The sequence below is a fragment of the Eubalaena glacialis genome, chromosome 17 (genome assembly GCF_028564815.1).
Source record: "Eubalaena glacialis isolate mEubGla1 chromosome 17, mEubGla1.1.hap2.+ XY, whole genome shotgun sequence".
Taxonomy (NCBI): domain Eukaryota; kingdom Metazoa; phylum Chordata; class Mammalia; order Artiodactyla; family Balaenidae; genus Eubalaena; species Eubalaena glacialis.
In genome coordinates this window covers 2,653,272-2,675,175 of record NC_083732.1, presented here as the reverse complement: position 1 = coordinate 2,675,175, position 21,904 = coordinate 2,653,272, and the positions used below count along the sequence as shown (strand labels likewise).

The window sequence follows — 21,904 nt, the reverse complement described above, 5'->3', positions numbered from 1 at the left end:
CGAGTTGGAAGCAGAAACCAGGCTGCGGGCCACCTGTCTTCGCACGTCCTCTTAGCCCAGCCGCAAAGGCAAGGTGGCGCTGACCTCTCTCGTATTAACAGAAAACCTGCCAAATAAGGAAAACAAGGCTCTCTTGTCCTATCAATGTCTTGAAAGTTAATGCTTTTCATAATCAGAACTTTTAAGGTAAAATTACAATTTTGCTTTTTTTTACTTCATCACCATCTTTGAATGTAAGATCATTTTTAATTGTTGAAACAATATAATATCATCATTTGCCCGGAAAATATTGGAGGAAAACAGCCATCGGCCTATCCTCTAACTACAAATACAAGAATTTTTGTGTTTTCCCGTTTGCTCTTCTTCAGAAAATGAATTTCTCCCCATTTTCCCTAGCTGTACACATAGCCAGCATGCCAGGCTGTCTCCTGCTTTCAGTGACATAAGTCTTTTCCCTGTTGCAACAAACTTCTCATAATTATCATTTGACTGAGCACATAACATGCCATTTTTAAAATTTTATTTATTTTTATTTTTATTTATTTTTGGCTGCGTTGGGTCTTTGTTGCTGTGCACGGGCTTTCTCTAGTTGCGGCGAGCGGGGGCTACTCTCCGTTGCGGTGCGTGGGCTTCTCATTGCGGTGGCTTCTCTTGTTGCGGAGCACAGGCTCTAGGTGCATGGGCTTCAGTAGTTGTGGCTCGCAGGCTCAGTAGTTGTGGCACGTGGGCTCAGTAGTTGTGGCTCGCGGGCTCTAGAGCGCAGGCTCAGTAGTTGTGGCGCACGGGCTTAGTTGCTCCGCGGCATGTGGGATCTTCCCGGACCAGGGCTCGAACCCATGTCCCCTGCATTGGCAGGCAGATTCTTAACCACTGCGCCACCAGGGAAGCCCTTTTTTAAAATTTATTTATTTTTATTTTTATTTTGTTTTATTTTTGTAACGTGCCATTTAATAGATGCAGTGCAGTATCGTTTCTCTGTTGGCAGACATCTGAGTCACTTCTTATTTTATAGCACAGATAAGACTTGTAATGAAAAATTATCTCAACTTTCAGTTGAATAATAATTTATAACTGTATAATTTATATATAAATTATATAACTTAAAATAATAATTTATAGTCTATTTCACTAAAAATGTCCTATATGCACAAAATAAGCTCCTTGAAGTCAGGGACACTGTATGCTTCAGTTTTCTTTTCCCCGTAAACATAGTGGCTTGAAAATATTGTGTGCTTTCTCAGTCATTTCATGAATAAATACATCTGTATTATTACAGGTAGCATCTGTAACTCAAAAGTAACTGAAATAGATGGTCACTGATGTCGCTCCTAAGTTGGAAAGTGTATGAGTAGTGTTAGACCAGCCTCAAAAAGCTTAAAATTCAAATAATGAAAACAAGGGTCTAAAACAGCCCTTTAATGAAATAAGCGTATTAGGCGTCGGGCTGGGCGTCCGTGTCGGGGTGGAGCCGTTCCCTCCCCCTCCTGCCGCCTCTCCCACCCCGCCCTCATTGTCCTGCCATTTGGAGTTTCAAGCACAGAGAGAAGTGATGTCTGTTGATACTGCTCTGAATAAAATCCATGCAGTAAACGTGTGATCCACCCATCCACGGGCAGAAAGGGGCCCTTCCCTGGTGCTGTGTGTAATTGTTGAACACATCTGTGAGCTCACTTAAAGCCCATCTGTACCCGCACGGCCTCCTGCTCCCCCCAGCCCGGTCAGGTGCTCAGAGCAGCCGGCTGGGGCACGGGGTGCAGAAAAGCACCTCTTTTAAACATTAAGAGTGATTTTTTTTTTTTCAATCAGCCCATGATTACTCAAGATGTAGGACCATCACAACTCTGAGAATCTCCGATTTTTTAATTTACTCACTGGAAGTTTTTTTTTCTGTAAAAACTAAAATATATATTAGTGTTGTCTTGGAATAGTTGGTATTTTTTCAGCAAGCTCGAATCTGCACTATTTATGGGTTTTGCACTATAAAACACTGCAGCCCAGTCACGTGACTCCTTTTTCCTAAGCCATCTGTCACAGAGGTCTGGAATTTTATGTGAATGTTGGTTGTGCAGTCTTAACCCAAGTTTTTTATTTTTTTAATGAAAAATGTCAGCAACTACAATATTTAGCATTTTACTTTACATTGGCCATTAAACTTGATAGCTATAGCTCTGTTTCATTGCTATAGTTACGTATCAGCTTTGAAGCCAAAAATTGCTTTGATGTACTCCTGGCAGAATACATTGTATCATGGAGAGAGCACGTAGCACTGATATGGTTAATATCTTGGATTTTTGTAACTAAGGTTTATTAATGCTGGTATAAAAACGTATTTGATATTATACAGATGGCATAAGATGTAGTGGTTACTAAGTTATTATCCCGGATAAGCTGTACTGTGAAATTCAGGGCTTAAAACTATCACAGGAGATTAAACTATTTACTGAAAAGGACAGAAAGATATGACCAGACATCTTAGTACAAATATATTAGAAGTGTATTTACCTCCTACAAATATAATAGAGCATTTCTACCTCATAGGCTGAGAGATTGAGAATAGGAACTTTGCAGGTCAAACAAGCAAACAGAAGAGATGCTTTTATTTTTTAACTCAGGCAGTCGCTACGGTGGATCACATCTCAGGGGGAACCACTGGGGAGGGGGTGTGGGTGCAGTGTAAATGGGGAGTTAAAATAAACTCCTGGGAAGTAACCGTCAGGGATCTTAGGAGCATATTCAGAGAAGACTTCTGCTTTGCCGGCCAAAAGGAAAAGAGAAGAGACATTGTCCAGAAGCTAATTGTGAATTGATGGATGACAGTGACAATGCCGCTCAGGTATTCATTTGACCCACTTGCGAGGGTGACGAGCTCATTCAGCCCGCCTTCTGGGAGTTACTGGCTGGCGGTGTTCACGATTCAGGGCCATGCACGCCATCCTCGGGCACGTGAGTTGTGGAAGGTCCAGGGCACATGGGGACTTTGTTGGCACTTGAACCTTAAAAAGAAAACGAAGCTTAACCAAAGGTCTCCTGAAGAGAAACGCCGTGAGGTAGAATTAAAGTCTCATACTGAGTATCTGGAAAAGAATCACCTTTATTCTGGAGTTTTCACTGTAGAACTTAACCCCCGCCGTCCGCCCCGTCCTGTCATGTGACAGCTGGTACCTCCACTCCAGGCCCCCAGGGGAACTTTGGTTTACACTGCCCGCCTCTCCCAACCCACCCGCCACGAGTTAACCAAGCTTTTCTGGCGCAAGGCACCCAGGGTAAAATGTCACTTTCATACTAATCTAATATAGTTCTCGTATTTCCCAGTAAAACGTCTCTTCCAGCTGGTTATTTGTGCATGTTTTTCACGTTAGATTAATATTGTGATGGGGGAAGAATATTGTGCCTCTTTATAAACTCAAGTGTTAATGCTTCAAAGGATGAATTGGGAGTGATAATTCTGCAAACTAGAAAGGAAGGTTTAAAGCTAAACTTGGGGGGAAAAAAAAAAGATAAAACAGGTTTAGCCAGTACATTTAGTATTTGGACGATCTTATTTATATTAGGCTTACTTTGTTTAAACCCAGAAACACAAAGCTCACTAATGGGGCTGCTCTGAAAAGTCTGCCTAAGAATTGAACATTAACCAAAGCAAATCAGAAAGCTAGATTTAAAATCAGATATACTTACATAAAAGCTTGCATTTAAAATGATCCCTTAAAAGCCCACATGGCTAGGCTACCACTGCAAACTGCTTAAATGTTTTTCTGTTTCCTATTGTATACCAGGGAGCCGAGATAGAAGTGGATGAAAATGGCACATTGGACTTAAGCATGAAAAAAAACCGAATCCTGGACAAAGCTGCACCCCTAACTTCCACTAACCCTTCTGTTCCAACTGCTTCCTCTTCCCCATTCAAAACCAGTAGCCTGTTGGTCAATGCCGCCTTCTACCAGGCCCTCTGTGATCACGAGGGCTGGGACACGCCTATCAACTATAGCAAAGCTCATGGGAAGACAGAGGAGGAGAAAGAGGTATTGTTTCAATGTCGGCCGATAAGCTTGAGACGGAGCGTGATCGGAGGGTGTGGTCAGCTTTTTCCTCCTGGATTAATTCTCACAATCCTGTGTAGATAATACGTAATTCTGTACCTTGTTTTCGATTTTGGTAAAACGATGGTTTTAAATTTCAGCAGGAATTTATAAATGAATCCAACGTTTCCCATCCCTTGCCTAAAACAATATGTCATTAGAGTGCGTTGTACCCCCATTATGGCTGAGTAGTGTGTGCTGCGTGAGAGGTGATGTCATCTCTCCCTCGGACACCGCAGCCTGTGAGGGGCAGGGTGCCACTCGACACCAAGCCGCCAGCCTCCGTGTGCTCTGCACCGGATGCCGGAACACGAGAACGAACCGGGGGCAAGGACGCATCTCGTCAGATTCCCTTCCATGGTTTCGTGGAGGGATGGTGTTGGCATCCCTGTGTGCAGAGGCGTGGTCTGGGGACTGATCGTGGACGTGGGATGTCTCAGCCATGGCAACTCCAGAGTTGTGGGCTGGGTTATCCTTGGAGGTGGCTTCACCCCTGGAAGCCAGACACTGTGGCCGTGCAGGAATTCATCAGCCCAGATCTCACAGTTGGAGCCCCCTAGCTGGGTCTGATTAGCCTTGACTCAGTGTCGTTCAGAAGAGTTCATGGCCACACCCTCCACTGGTTAGACTCAGTGACATTGCAAATGTGACCCCAGTTTTACTGTAGGTGATTCTGTTTGTCAGGGAAGTGGTTGGTACTTGCCAGTTGACATGTTTAAAGAACTGAAATAGACATTTGAAAGTGCATCATCACCTTTTTCAGTTGTGTGAAGCTCAGAGACTTTGGTGGAAGACTAATTTGATTTAGCATATGCTTTATTTTTTATTGAAGTATAGTTGATTTACAATATCATGTAAGTTTCAGGTACAGCACAGCGATTCAGTTATACATATGTATGTGTGTGTGTGTGTGTGTGTGTGTGTATATGGATTCTTTTTCAGATTCTTTTCCCTTATAGGTTATTATATAATATTGAGTATAGTTCCTTGTGTGATTTTAGCATCTACTTTAACATCTCAGGGCATGAGTCAATGTCAATGGCAGTGATGACAAGATTGGGTTGTTTCCTGTTCCCTTTCTTTCCTTCCCTCCCTCCCATCCTCCCTCCGCACACTTCCACTGTGATCCCCACGTCCAGGCAGTAAGATCGGTCCTGAGGATGCAGCACCACCTGGCACATGCTTCCTCCACACGCGTGCTCAGTCTGGTAGGAAGACCGACCTGTAACCAAGCTCACGGAGCAGCGAGTAGCTAAGCAGGCACGCAGAGTAGACGGGAGGGCCGGAGGAGCCCCCAGGACCCAAGGCAGGCTCTGCGTCACCACTGGCCACACCATCACGGGGAGGGTGGGGGACTGACACAGCGGCAGCTTCAGGTTGGAGTCTGCCATACGGGGTATAGTCATTGTCATTCTGCTTGGCTTTTAAAAATTCACCCAAGAACTTCCCTGGTGGCGCAGTGGTTAAGGATCCATCTGCCAATGCAGGGGACACAGGTTGGAGCCCTGGTCCGGAAGATCCCACATGCTGCGGAGCAACTAAGCCCGTGCGCCACAACTACTGAGCCTGCGCTCTAGAGCCCACGAGCCACAACTACTGAACCCACGAGCCACAACTACTGAGCCTGCGCTCTAGAGCCCGCGAGCCACAACTACTGAGCCCACGTGCCACAGCTACTGAAGCCCGCGCGCCTAGAGTCCGTGCTCCGCAACAAGAGAAGCCACCGCAATGAGAAGCCCATGCACCGCAACGAAGAGTAGCCCCCGCTCGCCACAACTAGAGAAAGCCCGCATGCAGCAACGAAGACCCAGTGCAGCCAAAAATAAATAAATAAATAAATTTATAAAAAAAAATTCACCCAAGTATTTAGGGATGGTCTTAGTTAATCTATCATAACACTGTTTTAGAAGAACTGTTTCTTAAATCATATACATTTGACTCTAATAAATATAAAACTGACCCTGCAACATGTAAGAAGCTGCTTCGCCTCAGGTGGTGACTGTGAACCGGTGAGTGTGCATCTCTGCCCTCTTCCACATCCCCGGATGCTTCAGCTGTACAAAGTCACAGAAGTTACACCTAACTTACGTCATCGTACAATCCAGAAATCTGCCGGTATTCGCCTTAGCGATCGCTCGGCACGCGGGTCTGAGATGGAAGTCAGGAAGCGGGGGAGTGGGCTGAGAGCAAGTTTGTTGATTCGGCACAGCAGCTCCTGAGACGGGGGACGCCCCCGGTCCACGAGACCCCCGATTGCCAACCGGGCCTATTCCACTCCCCACAGGGGGACCTAATCCCAGTTACGAGGCCTGGAGGTGGAGGTCCAGTCAAAGGCACGTGGCACAGAGGATGGTCCCTTCCGGATAAGCATAACGGTGTCCCTGTTCTTGGATGATCCTGCTGGAAGGAAAGCCCCTGTGTTGGGGAGTCTCGGTGCTGTGTGCAGGGGGCTTAGACTTTCTGTCCTCACCCCTGCGAGCCCGCTGTACACAGGCTGAGGTCACCGTTGACAAGCAATCTCCTTTCTGTTCACACAGAGTCAGGCGTCCGGTCCAGTCCCGACCAGTAACGGAGCATAGTGGGTTCTTTTTCCCCTTCAGGGTGCTTGTGTCATTTGACATCGGTTATAAGTTTGTGCAGCGATGTCTACAGGGTACCCCTCGTATTCTGGGACACTCCTGCCGCTTGGGGGTCTAGTGAGCACCTCAGGGACCTCCTTGTGTGTACTTCTGATCCCTCAGATCGCCAGAAAATTCAGTCTCATGACAAATATTCTCTCTTTATCAAAACGTGTGGATTCATCCGGGTGGCTTTATGGATTCAGCTGGAGTACGCTCCTGTCTAAGGCTTACGGACCTGTGACAGTGTTCAACGTGCCAGCAAAATCATGGGGAAGATGATCTGTTTAGATTAGATTTCTGCTCCTTCCAGGATGGCTTACCTCCTTCGGGTCTGATAGTGTAGACTCACTGCTACAAATGGCAACCTAAGTATTCTGACGTCTGGAATTGACAAGCTAAGTGGAAATTCAGTGTTACTGAGGGCAACAAAGACGACTTTGGAGACAGCAGCTGAGTTCTTGGAGTCCAAGTGCTTGCACTAGGTTTGAGTTGACAAAATATGGTTTAAGCCTAATGCCTATTGTCACGGTCTGAACGTGGGTGGTTCATTGCTGGGGCGCTGTCCCCACGGGGACACACACAAAGGTGCTTCTGAACCCCTGTAACTCCTGGGGCAGTTTCTCACCCTTGTTCTTTGTGCCTTCCTCTGTGCCAAGGTAATTTACCAATAGAGAGTATTTTTCACATTTTGTTCTGAATCCCTAAATGAAAAATGTGATACTCGATAGTTATTATTTTGAAAAAGTAGATTGTATTCAATGTCCTCGTTGGGAAGGTAGCAGAGGGAGGCCATGTCGAGTAAGAATAAAGATTCAAGATCTTTATAAACAGCGTCTCATTATCCTAACAATTCTGAAAAGCAGGATTATTATCAAAGTTTCTAGAGGAGAAAATTGAGGCTTGCTGGGGTAAAGTTTTTGTTCTTTGGTCATATAGAAAATAAGTAATGGGCCTGGGCTTCCCTAAAATGAAGAAAAGGGAGAGGGAGAAAATGGAGAAAAGGAAAAGAAAAAAGTACACGCGAAAATGGAGACAGCTAGGAAATATTGAGAAAAAGCAGGAAGGAAAGAAAAAAGAGAATGATGAAGCAGTGGTACTTGGCCAGGTGTGTGCTGGAGACCTCAGTGGTTTTGGTGCTTCTCAGGATGGCAGGACCAGAGCCCCTGAGCCCGGTTACAGGACGTGACCCCACGTGACCACACAAACCAGGGACGGATGGTCCTGGCTGTCCTTCCCGTGAGCTCTGCAGAGACGCTGCTCGGGGCCCCGGCGGTGCTCTGTGAACGTGGGCTGTTCCCACCTCCCCAGCCCCGCACATCCCACACGAGACTCACACCCGTACCCACAACCAGAAACTGGGCGATTATTTCCAATTCATTGTTATCTAGTTCATATGCACAACAGTTGCTTAATTTTGGTGGTAATTTTCAGAAAATATTGTCTGTCTCTCTCAGTGAAATAGCCTGTCCAGATGCCCTCTAAAAAAAAACTCCTGAATCTGGAAAAAACTCAAACTATCTCGAAAGGAAAATGCTGAGAAATAACTAGGGCTGTCAGTTTCATTCAACTGTCAGTTCTCCAAAGATTTCAGGGCTTCAAATGTTAAAAGTGCCAGATGCTATTATCTGTTATTCATGTTCCCATTATGTTCTGGTCTTTACTGAAATCTATATAAACTTCTATCTGTGCATTAAAGGAATTTCATTGCACCCATATACTCTCTAAACACACACATATATGTATGCCACATTTTCTCTTTATGTCTCCCCAATATAAATTTATTATTTTCAAAATGATACTTTAAATGTTGAAAAAATTCTGACAAATGATGTTGACATATTTTTATGGTGTGCTATTTAGGAGTTTATCCAATATAAAATGCTTCTGTAACAAAATTAAGCATTCTTATAGTGACGGTCACCTGTATTTTAATACCTGTGCTCTCTGCAAGCTTCTAGAGGTAGAATGCTGAGGAAAAAAAAAAGGGGAAAAAGACAATTATTTCATAATGCAATCACACACCCAAGAGTCCATAGTTTTTAAAAGAAGTTACAAAATATTTAAAAGGTCATATCCAATAAAATTATCCTATTGAAACATCACCACATACTACTGTGCTAAGTTAAATACCATATATTCTGCAAGCATGAATTTTGAATGCATTTGAGTCAAATAAGTTAAACTTTCATAGTTGACCATTTCTTTCAAAATCCCTTATTCCCTTGTCTTCCATAATGTGCAGATTCAACAAACAACAGCTAATGACCTTTATGTGTTCACCTGTACATGTACACGCCTCCTTAGAGATACTTTGCTCTTGTTCATCACAAAGAAAATAATAAAATAGCTCTTTTTCACTTTATGCCATTTTTGTGAAAAATTCAGCATCTGAACAGAAAAACAAAAGCTGTTCCACACTGAGACAGAATTGGATTTATCATTTGTATCTACTTTCAAAAGGCCAAGGCGTTTGTAAATTATAATGGAAAACACCACCCGGGCTGAATCCAGGTAGCGCCAAATGAAATGGAAGGGAGTGCTAATGCTTCGCTTTAGGCATTTACACTGTGAAACGTGAAAAGGATAAGCATAATTCACTTCTTTTCTATAGATTCCACGGAAGCAGCATTAAAATAGCCCTTCTCTTCTACCTTAGTAGACAACTATCATCAAACACCTATTTGTCTTTATTTTTCAGTGGTGTATTATTATCTGCTACTATTTTCAAACAGTAATCAATAATATAAAATGGAATACTCAGCATTAAAAATAATATGAAAGAAGAAATTAGACCAAACCAGGTTTTATTAATTTGGTCTGAAGATAATGTTACTTGAGGTCGTGTAAATGTATTTACCACTGTATGGTCCTATGTAAAATAATTGATTGAACTGTTATCCAAGTAATTAATGAAAGAAATTGCATTTGCCTTTATGACTGAGATGAAGGCTTAGAATTTTTCTTTGGTTGGGAAAATCCAGGGATTTTGTTTTTCCATTGATTTTGGGTATAGACTTAGGATTATTAAAATTGTATTTGCCCTTGCAATTTCATATTCATTTGATTTAAATGAGATTTACCTTGAATAACTCAAAATTGTTTTCTCACCTTAAATGGATCAATACTTTTGAGATTTAGGAGACAGTTTTTTTATATTAGTTTATCTGATTTTAATATTAAATCCAGAACGTATTATATTTACTGGATATAAACTTAATGATACAAGTAAGCTAATTATGTGACTGAATAAAACCATCATTAGTTTTCTGTAAGATACTATATCAGATGGTAAATAAATGATTTGAAAGGATCAATGAGATTTCCTTATGAAATCAGGAGCAGTACTAAGCTTAAAATAAGGCCATGAAAATTAGTGATAATCCAACAAGAAATTCCATCCAATGAGTAAAACCATTACAAAATACCAACTTAGCAAAAGAGGTAATTTAAGAAAAACAGGAAGTGATGTGAGACTAAAAGCAATTATCCAGAAAAATCAAACTAAATGTTTCCTAGATATTGTGGACTCAGTGATTACATATTTATACAAACAATTTAAATCTTAATTATTTGCTTATCAGAAAGGACATTCTACTAACCTAAATTTACTTCTTCCTTCTCTGTTTAAAAATTCGTGGATTCATTTTTTGCAGTGTTTCTTGTGTTTTACCAATGACTGCTGTATGCATAAAGAACTCTTCCTATGTTCTCTAGGAAATGTTTGCTACACTGTAAAACTTGAAATATATTAAAATATTAACTTATTTACATAGCTCAAGAAATACCTCCGTAGTTATATTTGCCAAAATGCAAACTTTCTAAAGGTGTGCCCATGAGTTATAATTTCTCATTCTTCACCGAGCATAAATGTCCATAGCAGTCCAGATCTACCCTTATACTCATTATCTTATTTATTTTGTGTACAAATCCGATGAGGGATGTCATCTAAGTCTTTAAGCCAAAACTCAGATTTGACCCCAATGACTTCAAATACAGTTGTCTTTCCAGGGTTTCCTAATGCCCTGTGTGCTTCTGTTTTTTTTTTTTTTTTTTTTTTCAGAAAGACCCAGTGAGCTCTCTAGAAAATTTAGAGGAAAAGAAGTTCCCTGGAGAGGCCTCCATACCAAGCCCTAAACCCAAGCTCCACGCAAGAGATCTCAAGAAAGAACTAATCACGTAAGTCATCTGGAATGGCTTACTCTGTGGTTCTAGAACGGAGACGCCAATTCAAAACCTTGAGTAATGAATAACGCCTTGGCTTATGGAGCTGACTTTGCGAATGTTTTAGGGCAATTTCAACCAGTTGGTAGTTAAATGTTCTGTATATACCTAGACCTATGCTCAGAACTAAGAGGATTATGAAAAAAATGTACCTGATTATGAAAAAAATGATCTCATGCTAAGAGAATTAAAAGTCTAATCGACTGAAAAACAAAACATGTAAAACAATTAGAAATGTTTATATTCTGATCAGAAGATCTTAATCTAACACCCACTGACCTCATTGGCGTCAAGTCAGGGCTTCAGGGAGTCTACAGACTCACAAAACTTACTGCAGAGTGTTATTTGGGAAGGGGGTTCATGGTTTTCGTCACATTCTCAAGGAGTTCTGTGACTCAGAAGTTGAAAGGACAGGGCAGGAAGTACTAGTCAAGCTGCAGTGGGTTCTGAGACAGGCCTGGTCATCCGGAGCAGGAGGCCCCAAGCTGAGCCCCAGGACCAGGTGACCTGGAGAGAGAGAGAGAGAGAGAGAGAGAGAGAGCAGGACGAGGGCCCTGAGAAGATGGCCAGGTTTCGCGTGAACAAGCCACAGGGTGTTTGAGCAGAAAAGTGCACTAGGGCTGGGGTATCCTAGGAGAAGCAGTGTGCAGAATTCTTCAGAGGCCGGGTGCGCGTGGGGACCGTCTGGGGTCAGGAAGATCATCTGAAATGTTGACTAGAGATGCAGACGTGAGATCGTGAGGTGTGGCCTGGGAGATGGGGCCTCCAGGGAAGATGTATACAAGGAAGGGGACAGAGTGCCCGTCCCAGAATTCGAGGGCACACATCCTGCTGGGACCTGACAGGGAAAAAGAAGCCCACAAAGAATAAAGACCTGGGGCCGAGGAGAAGGAGGAGGAGGAGGAAGAGGAAAGTGATGGTCATGGGAGCTGAGAGCTCAGAAAACTCCCACCTGGGCCTTTGATGGTTTCAGATGCCACGGCAAGTTCAAAGAGGTTAAAGCAGAAAAGGCAGGACAAACCCCAGGAGAGTGGGTCTCGGGAATAAGGGAGGCCAGCCAGCGGGGGGACGCACGGCGGGAACGGGGGGCAGGGGGCAGAGCTGGGTGCGAGGGACGTGCCGCCAAATGATGCAGGGACATTAACTCGGAGTGTGGCCTGAGCCCAGCTCGCACACCCTTATTCCTTTTTCGCCCCGAGGATCTCTGACTGGGGGCTGTTGGAGTTTAGAGTGTGGCTCACACAGCTTGCTTACGGGTGTGAGTTCACCTGGGCTGCCGCCGGGACAGAGGCCGTCCTGGCCGCCTTCCTCCTCATCTGCCGGTCACCACTGTGCGGGGGACATGGAGACATCAGGGTGGACACTGAGGGAGGGAGGGGACAGGGAGAGGGAGGGCTTTCAGGCAAAGGCAAGGCGGGAACCGTGGCTTTGGGGCATTTATATCCTCAGCAGATAGTGTAGTCCCGGCGGGGTGGTTGCCGGGAGTGAGTGAGTGACATGCAAGAAAATCTTTTCCATAGGAAAGTGATTAAACATTCATGTATATTCTTACCCAAGTACATTTAAAGCTACCAGTTAATGAGAGTTTCTAGCAAAGAGGTACCCTTGCACTTAGGCCCTGGCATCTGTACCCTCTCTTCTGAATCCCCCAGCATAAAAGTACGTTTACCTTTTTCTACTAAAATAGATTAAGCGCCCTCTCCTGAGCAGAATGCTCCGCCCACCGATCTCTGCGGGGCCGCCCTCCCCTCCTCAGCTCTTCCCCCACGTGTCACCCACCCGAGAGGCCGTCCCGGCTGCTGTGGCCCCCCCTTCCCAGCCCCGCTGCGCCCGCCGCCTTTCAGCCTGCAGGAGGGCAGGCTGTTCCTGCCACTGAGGTTGCTGCTTCCACGTCCCCGCGCGGGTCCCTGGTACCACTGCACTGCCGCTCGTTTCCCCATTGACAGGGACACACCTCAGACGCTGCACAGGCCCTGCACACAGAAGCTGTCGATCAGAAGACCCCGGTCCAGCATCAGTCTGTCCTGTCCACACTCGAGTGATTTTTTTTTTTTATAAATTTATTTATTTATTTATTTATTTATGGCTGTGTTGGGTCTTCGTTTCCGTGCAAGGGCTTTCTCCAGTTGCGGCGAGCGGGGGCCACTCTTCATCGCGGTGCGCGGGCCTCTCACTGTCGCGGCCTCTCCCGTTGGGGAGCACAGGCTCCAGACGCGCAGGCTCAGCAGTTGTGGCTCACGGGCCCAGCCGCTCCGCGGCATGTGGGATCCTCCCGGACCGGGGCACGAACCCGTGTCCCCTGCATTGGCAGGCGGATTTCCAACCACTGCGCCACCAAGGAAGCCCTCGAGCGATTTTTTTTTTAACATCTTTATTGGAGTATAATTGCTTTACAATGGTGTGTTAGTTGCTGCTGTATAACAAAGTGAATCAGCTATACATATACATATATCCCCATATCCCCTCCCTCTTGCATCTCCCTCCCACCCTCCCTATCCCACCCCTCTAGGTGGTCACAAAGCACCGAGCTGATCTCCCTGTGCTGTGCAGCTGCTTCCCACTAGCTACCTGTTTTACATTTGGTAGCATATACATGTCCATGCCACTCTCTCACTTCCTCCCAGCTTCCCCTTACCCCTCCCCTTGTCCTCAAGTCCATTCTCTACGTCTGCGTCTTTATTCCTGTCCTGCCCCTAGGTTCTTCAGAGCCATTTTTTTTTAAGATTCCATATATGTGTGTTAGCATATGGTATTTGTTTTTCTCTTTCTGACTTACTTCACTCTGACAGCCGCTAGGTCCATCCACCTCACTACAGATAACTCAATTTCGTTTCTTTTTATGGTCGAGTGATTTTTAAATAAACGGATATGCTGCATTCCTTAAGGATTTCGTGGGCAGACATTGCTGCCTCGAGCATGATGTTCTCTTAGGAGGTTAACATTTCCTGATGATGTAGGGCCCACGTACCAGAGCTGCACGTCACCAAGCACTGCGCCCTCTGGGAGGTGACCTGGAGCAGCCGTGTTAAGGCTGCCGTGGGCCTGCTAGTCAAGTTTCTAAAATCTTTGTATGGATTTTGTTTCTGCATATTATATCAAATATCTTCCAAAAGGGCCAATGTTTATCCTTTGAAGGTAGATTTTGGAAATTTCCAGAGTCGTTCCAAGCTAAATGAAGTGTAAAAAACTGGTAATTAACCTGCATCACCATTTTGGACAGAAAAATGAAGTGTGATTATTTTGTAATGGGCACTTCTCATTGGTGCAAAGAGAAAGGGCTCCAAAAAGATGGTGAACAATTTTTGGAATATAGTCATGAATTCCTAGGAAATTGGCTCTCTAGAGGCCTCGTGGTTTTCCGCTCATTTCGGCACAGGGGAGCACTTGGGTGGGTACCACGTACTTTTACACACCTGTGTCACACACTGGTTCTGTAAATGTCTCACTGCTTTACAGTTTCACCCTGTCCTTATTATGCTTTGTTTTATGCTTCTAACAGATAAATGCACCTTAATTGCTTACCAGAAACTGTTTGGCTAAAATAGGACTTTTTGATGTCATTGATCAACATGAATTTGCTTAGAGTTTGAGTGCCACTTACTGAGGGAACTAGCTAGTTTCCTTTCTCTAAGTTGTGATACTTTCATCTGCAAATCTTTCCAGAATATATCACCCAACTGGGATCTGCACACGTTATTGTACAAGATTTCTCATTGAAGATCTGTAAATTAAGCCAGCCGTCAGGATCCAAAACAGGATCTTTTCCCACTACCTCGCCCCCTTCAATCTTGGCTTTATTCCTTGACCTCTTTATACCACAAAGCTGAAACAAAATAGCCACTATTTAAATGCACACTTTATCATTATACTTCCTAAGTAATTTATAACTGTCTGGTTTAAAAATCATTGGCACTTTGCCTCTCCTGGTGGTATTAATAGGAATAATTTAAAAATAGAAATGAAATTTAAAGTAAAATAAAATAAATGCAAATCTATTTTGGCACACCAGGTGGCGATGTATTTCCAAAGTTAGGAATTCCCAGGGCACTGTAACCCATCTCTCACGCTCTGAATATTCTAGCTGTGTAATTATCAGAAAAGATTGTTTCTCTGTTTAGCGGGTGAATGGCACTTGCAAGATAACTCGGCTCAGATGTTAGTCATTGTTCTTTTTTTTCTTTACTCATTTACATATATTTGTAGCTTCCGCATTTTCCTTCCTGAGGTTCCATCTAGGAAGGTGGTGGGCAAAGAGCTGGTTGGCTCAGCTCGGATCAAGCTCTGATAATCGCGCATCCCTCTGAGAGATGAAGAGGCTCTAACTCTTGCAGTTTCTTTAGAGTACCTGAGAATGATTGCAAAGTAGCTCACAGGGAAAAAAATACTGAGAAGGTGACATTTCAGAAATCTTGGATGTCATCAGTCTATCCCCAGATGCCCCTTTAAAGAGGCAGAGTCTGCATCCCACACGTGGGTGAGCCTTCACGTTAGGCAGGGTGCCGAAAACATCAGAAAGCACGAGTGACATAGCTGATGTTTCCCCTGATTAGTGGCACCGACACAAAGACCACCGAGTGCGCTGGGGTCAATCTGCTTACCTCACACCAGCAACTTTCAAGCAGCGTCAGAGGGAAATAAATGGCTGAGAAACCAAGGAATCTGTTAACTCTGGCAGCAAAACTGCTCAGGATAACTATCCACTTTCATTATTTTTAAAACACACATAAGATGCACAGAATGTGACCAGCTCCTGAGATAAATGAAGTGCCCGGGACAGACTCCGGTCTTGGGCAGACAGCCTGGAGAGCCTACTGCTTAGGTGGTTAATTCCTGATTGTCTTTGCTGGGTTCAAAACTTTGGATGAAACTGATCACAAGCTTTATTAACTAAACTTCGTAACTATTTCTGTACTATCAGCAACTGTCCCGTCTAAAATGTCAGTTTACATTTCAGCCATATGTAGTATTTTCAAAGACCTTCTTTTTCAGGTGTTTTCTAACATGTTTATGAGGTTACTCTGTTATCTTTTTCTTTAAAAAAAAGTCACAAAAATTCCTTTCTGAAATCTGTGATATAATTGGTACCTAAGAGCGGCTATCATGATAAAGCATGGGTTTTTAATATTTATGTTTTATAACTCATATTTTCAAAGAAATAGAACACCACTGACTGTTACATCACTCTTCTACATCATCTGAATCAGAGAGCTGATGTGATGCTGGAAACTAATAACTCAGGATCATGCCGGTTTCCTCTTGTCTCGTCTGCTGGTCCTTATATAATCTACATCTTTAGTTCATTAGCTTCTGCACGTCCCATATGTGTTAACTGGTCTTGAAAAGAGAAGCTACCTCATACCCAGTCAGACAGAGCAAGTGCATCCGTGAACGCACCTGACCCTGATTCTATGTTTTTATTGACCCAGCTGTCCAACGCCAGGATGCGACGGGAGTGGCCACGTCACGGGCAACTATGCGTCTCATCGCAGGTAGCTCCCCACCTTCTCGCTTAGGCGTTCCTCATCTGTCCTCCTTAAGGACTCACCCTCACCCCCTCTAGAAAGATATTATCTGGATCGGGAGTTGGAGACTGAGTTAGTTGGGGTTTTGGTTCGTTTCGTTTTTCAGAAATAAAGCTAAGTCTTCAGTCTTTTTGCTTATATTGTAAAGAAAGTGTACTTCTCTGGTCAAAAATGGTTTTCTGATCTATGATCCAGGCTACAACCCAGAAGTTAGAGCTCATGTCAGGCTCGGGTCCTGTCTAGCTTTAGGACTCAAGTGAAACCCAGGTAGGACAGCAGTGACCCGAACTGACCTTTTACGCCGTGGGAGGCTTCAGTAAAGGGTTGGAGGGACAGCAGCGCAGAGGCTGTGCTCGGCCCTTCCTCCCACCTGTGTCACCCATGTGATTCGCTCTCCCTCTGGGCAGGGCCTTAACCTCTGAGCACCATCCCTCGGGATGCAGAGGGAGGGTTCTCTGGGTCAGTCATCACTGGAACCGGGGGTCTCGCTGGGCTAAAGCCCCTGGTTTGGTAAATAGCAAACCAGAATCTGTGACAAGTAGTCAAGGTGCCCAAAGCCTGGTCTGGCTAGAGCAGCAAAGCCAGGTTCAGACTTTTTCCCAAACCCCGTCGGTGGATTGAACATGTGTTCACCAGCTCAGGCTGCCCCCGAGTCGGGCCTGCACGTGTCAGCGCGTGTGTCTCTGTTTTTGCTTTCTCCTCCCTCTTCAGTGTTTCTGGATGTCCTTTGGCAGATAAGACTCTGAAATCCCTCATGGCGGCCAACTCACAGGAACTCAAGTAAGTGTCCGGCCAGGGTGGCCCTAACCAGGGGCAGACGGCACCTAAGTAAATTACGACCACACGCTCTCTCACCAAAAACTCAAACAGCTGAAACCAAATCACTGTAATTTAGTTTAGTTAATTAGCTGGCCTTGGAGGGCTTGTATTTTACAATGTTTTTAAAAGCAATGATGTTAAACACCTATGACACCTTTTCTCTGTTACTTTCAGAACGTGTATACTAATCACACCTAGGAGGGTATGGCCAGCATTTTCATCTTCTGACTTTAGGGAAACTGCACAGTACTTTGCCTTGTGGGCATTTTGAATCATACGACAGCCTTTCACTTTTGGGGGCGACATACAATTCTGGCTCATTTTCACCTTGTCTACAGGATCTCAAAGTCACACGTATATTGACTTTTGTTGACTGATTTTATTTTTCCTACTATTATCTTCTTTTATCCCAAACTTCTCACTTGTTATTTTCATGTGTTGTTATAATACATGTAGACTAATAAAAAGTTATAATCCACTTTTTACCCTTTAAAAATATAATAAGGCATACATTTAGAAAAGGTGAAGACTAACATTAAGCAAAATTAACAGAATGCATTTGCACATAACATTTTAGGAAAAATCAGTGTTACTAAGTCTAGTGATAAAATAATATTTGTGTAAATAGTAGAATTAACACTTGGTGTCTAAATTACAGGTAAAATTTCGGAGAATATATCTTCTTAATATTTTGTTAGTATTTCCATTTTTTAACTTGTTTAAAATTTATCTAAAAATTATCCAAAAAAAGTTTATGAAACAAGATGTGATATTAAACAGGTATAAAAATTCAGAATTTTAGTACCATGAATAGTAAAGACAACTCTAAAATATACAAAGTGAGTGTACAATTGATAGTGTCAGTGTAGATTCTAGAAATCATTTTATTGGCTACTATTTTTCTAGATTGAAATGTAAGGATGTGAAGTGGAGACTTATTAGCCGATTGAAAGGAGAGAAGAGCTAGGCATACTCACTCAATCTTACTCAATTGCTCTGAACTTCTATATTGCCGTATCTTAAAAATAGCTATCAGTTCTCCTAAGTATTTTCTCTAAACATTATTTCTAGAAAAAAATGTGGATAATACATTGAAAACATGTAGATTGAGTGGTTCTATAACAATGTTCAGTACTTACCTGCTTTATACAGCCACCTAATAAGTAACATCTTTGTGGTTTTTTCTGTACAAAAAGAAAAGGGGACATTTCATTGACCTCTTGTTTGGATATGCAGGGAGAATTTCAAAACAAGGTTTTTTTGGCATAGACTTTTCCAGAATTGCAATATGCTAGTAAACCACTATTTTACTAAAAATATTAATAGCATCTGAGCCTTTCCTACAGTATAGAGTACATATTAAATCTCTAAATGTTTGATTAGAGAATCATTGCAGGGTTCTCTGGTTAGCTCGAAGAGATGTATGCAGATTTCATATTTCCTTCAAGAAAAGCATTCACTCCCTATGTTCCGCCTCAAGGTTGAATATGAAAGAATTTCTGTGAAAGTTCAGTGGGTTACAGTTTAAGAAAAGGAATAGTGTTCACATTCTTCTTTGGATTATTATCTTTCTCAAACTCTTGTTTTAGTAGAAATCTGAACCCGGGTGGGCATACAAGTGAAATAATAACAATGACCTTGTCTACAAGAACTTTCAGGAAAGCAAACATTTTATGACAGCCTCTGCGTTTTTTTTTTTTTATAAATTTATTTATTTATTTATTTTATTTATACTTTTTTACTTTTGGCTGCGTTGGGTCTTTGTTGCTGCGCGTGGGCTTTCTCTAGTTGTGGCGAGCAGGGGCTACTCTTCGTTGCGGTGCACGGGCTTCTCATTGCGGTGGCTTCTCGTTGCAGAGCACGGGCTCTAGGCGCGCGGGCTTCAGTAGTTGTGGCGTGCGGGCTCAGTAGTTGTGGCTCATGGGCTCTAGAGCGCAGACTCAGTAGTTGTGGCTCACAGGCTCAGTAGTTGTGGCACACGGGCTCTAGAGCACAGGCTCAGTAGTTGTGGCTCGCAGGCTCAGTAGTGTGGCTCGTGGGCTCAGTAGTTGTGGCTCGCGGGCTCTAGAGCACAGGCTCAGTATTTGTGGCTCACAGGCTCAGTAGTTGTGGCTCACAGGCTCAGTAGTTGTGGCTCATGGGCTCAGTAGTTGTGGCTCGTGGGCTCTAGAGCGCAGGCTCAGTAGTTGTGGCACACGGGCTTAGTTGCCCTGCGGCATGTGGGATCTTCCTGGACCAGGGATCGAACCCGTGTCCCCTGCATTGGCAGGTAGGCTCTTAACCACTGTGCCACCAGGGAAGCCCACCTCTGCATTTTTATTAGTATCTGGCATTTTTTAAGACAACAAAAGAGTGAGAATCTCTGTATATTTTTGCATTCAAGTGTATTTGAAACCCTGCTCCTAATTAGCATTCTAAGTAGAATTGGAATCTCCTTCCGCCTTCACTCCCCTGACTCCAAATTTAATGGTTGATTGTCAGTCAGAGTTATTGGTAGAGTTTCCACAAGACCTTTTAAGGTGGACCATGAGGCAGAAGAGATCAGGTGCAAATGTCCTAGGTTCTTTGGCAGTTGCATTAATCCACCAGGTCTCTGGCTGTCCCATCCACCACCGTTGTCCATCTGAATGTAAGGGATTATCATGGTGGTGGAGCAAATTAAAGGAAATAAATTACACACAGAAACAATTTGGAAACTCTTTTTTCTTAAGCAAAAGATAAGAACTTTGCATGATGTAGACAGAAGCCCAGCAGTAAGTTGTGGGTCGAATTTCAGATTCCTTCCAAAATAAGGTTAAACAACAGGGACCTACTGTGTAGCACAGGGAACTATACTCAATACTTGTAATAACCCATAAGGGAAAAGAATCTGAAAAATTTTATGTGTATATATTTATGTGTATATATATATGTGTATATGTATATATATATATATTTTATATATATATATATATATATATATATATATATATATATATATATATATATATATAAAACTGAATCACTCTGCTATACACCTGAAACTAACACAACACTGGAAATCAACTACACTTCAATTAAAAAAATAAGGCTTAAAAAGAAGGAAAAAAAGAATGCAGGATAACAATGAATACAGTGTCTTCCAAGCATTGGACAGTAGTTAACACATCTTAACATTTCCTTTAAAAATGGATTCTTAGGGCTTCGCTGATGGCACAGTGGTTAAGAATCCACCTGCCAGTGCAGGGGACACGGGTTCGAGCCCTGGTCCAGGAAGATCCCACATGCCGCAGAGCAACTAAGCCCGTGCGCCACAACTACTGAGCCTGCGCTCTAGAGCCCGCGAGCCACAACTACTGAGCCCACGTGCCACAACTACTGAAACCCGCACACTTAGAGCCCGTGCTCCGCAACAAAAGAAGCCACTGCAATGAGAAGCCCGCGCACCGCAACGAAGAGTAGACCCCACTCACCGCAACTAGAGAAAGCCCGTGCGCGCAATGAAGACCCGACACAGCCAAAAATAAATAAATTAAAAATAAATAAATTTATTTTTTAAAAAAAGGATTCTTAGCCAAAAACAGTTCTGTACAAGCAAAAAGAGTCCCACAAATCAGCTCATCCTGTTTGACTACTTGGCTCTGTGTGATGGGTCATGACCCCCTAGCCACTCCCACGCGGCCCCAGCTCCGCTCTCGTGTCTTCCAGGTGTCCCACTCCAGGCTGTGACGGTTCGGGGCACGTGACCGGAAACTATGCCTCCCACCGAAGGTAAGACTGACCCCATGCCCGAGATGGAAATCAGAGCGGTGGCAGCCACGCCCATGAGATCACATGCTTCTGTTTTGTTCTTTGTTGGGTCCGTATTTCAGCCTATCCGGCTGCCCTCGTGCCAGGAAAGGTGGTGTCAAGGTGACCCCTACGAAGGAAGAAAAAGAAGACCCTGAACTCAAGTAAGTGTGACGGCTGAGGCCGCGGCATCAGGGCAGAGGCCACTCGTGGGACAAACGGGGAGACTCCTGTTGGGAGGCAACTGCGTGTCTTGTTCATCACGAGGCCCTGGGAGCAGCACGGAGAGCTCGGGGGCTGCAGAACACCTCCCCCTCCCCAGCGGTGCTCACACGGTTCTCTGATGGTGCAAAGGAAAGAAGGACTTCATCCTTTCCCAGCGGCTTTAAAGGAAAGCAGCCTCGTGGACATGCCCTAGTGTGACACACATGGCTGCGGGCTCCCCTGAAACTTAGGGCGCAATTTTATCTAAAGCGAATTCCCTCCTCTGAGAAATATGCTTCAGGTCTTGGGTGATAGATGCAGATACAGGTGCAGAAATGTACAGAGGCTTGCTCGACAACGTGCAGTATTTAGACATTTGGAAATCGGAACTCCCGTTCTCTGAGCCACGGACTCTGTGATGAGGGGGAGCCAGTTGACATGTTAGACCCTTGGTCTTTGTTTGGAGGCAATGTAACCCGTAACAAAGGGCTTCCCTGGTTGTTTCTGGAGCTGAGAAGTGTGGCCACAAACTTGACTCCACTCCTTCTAAACTAGTGGCAAGTCCCCTGAGCTCTAGAAGTCATTCTCCGCCCCTCTAAAATGGGGTAACAGCGTCTCTGCCCACCAGGTGAGCAGTGAGGGTCTCATGAGATAATGCATGACAGTTGCTTAG

General features: G+C 43.9%; 1 protein-coding gene across 1 annotated transcript in view; it reads left to right on the top strand.

Annotated features, from left to right (window-relative positions):
* The window catches only part of ST18 (ST18 C2H2C-type zinc finger transcription factor), a 64,531-nt gene that overhangs the window by 29,566 nt on the left and 13,061 nt on the right, over window positions 1–21,904 (top strand). Inside the window, exons 10-15 of the mRNA XM_061172247.1 lie at window positions 3,774–4,019; window positions 10,758–10,873; window positions 16,345–16,407; window positions 17,152–17,220; window positions 20,947–21,009; window positions 21,111–21,191. Of these exons, the coding sequence (XP_061028230.1) occupies window positions 3,774–4,019; window positions 10,758–10,873; window positions 16,345–16,407; window positions 17,152–17,220; window positions 20,947–21,009; window positions 21,111–21,191 (638 nt within the window). The remainder of the gene's footprint in view (window positions 1–3,773; window positions 4,020–10,757; window positions 10,874–16,344; window positions 16,408–17,151; window positions 17,221–20,946; window positions 21,010–21,110; window positions 21,192–21,904) is intronic.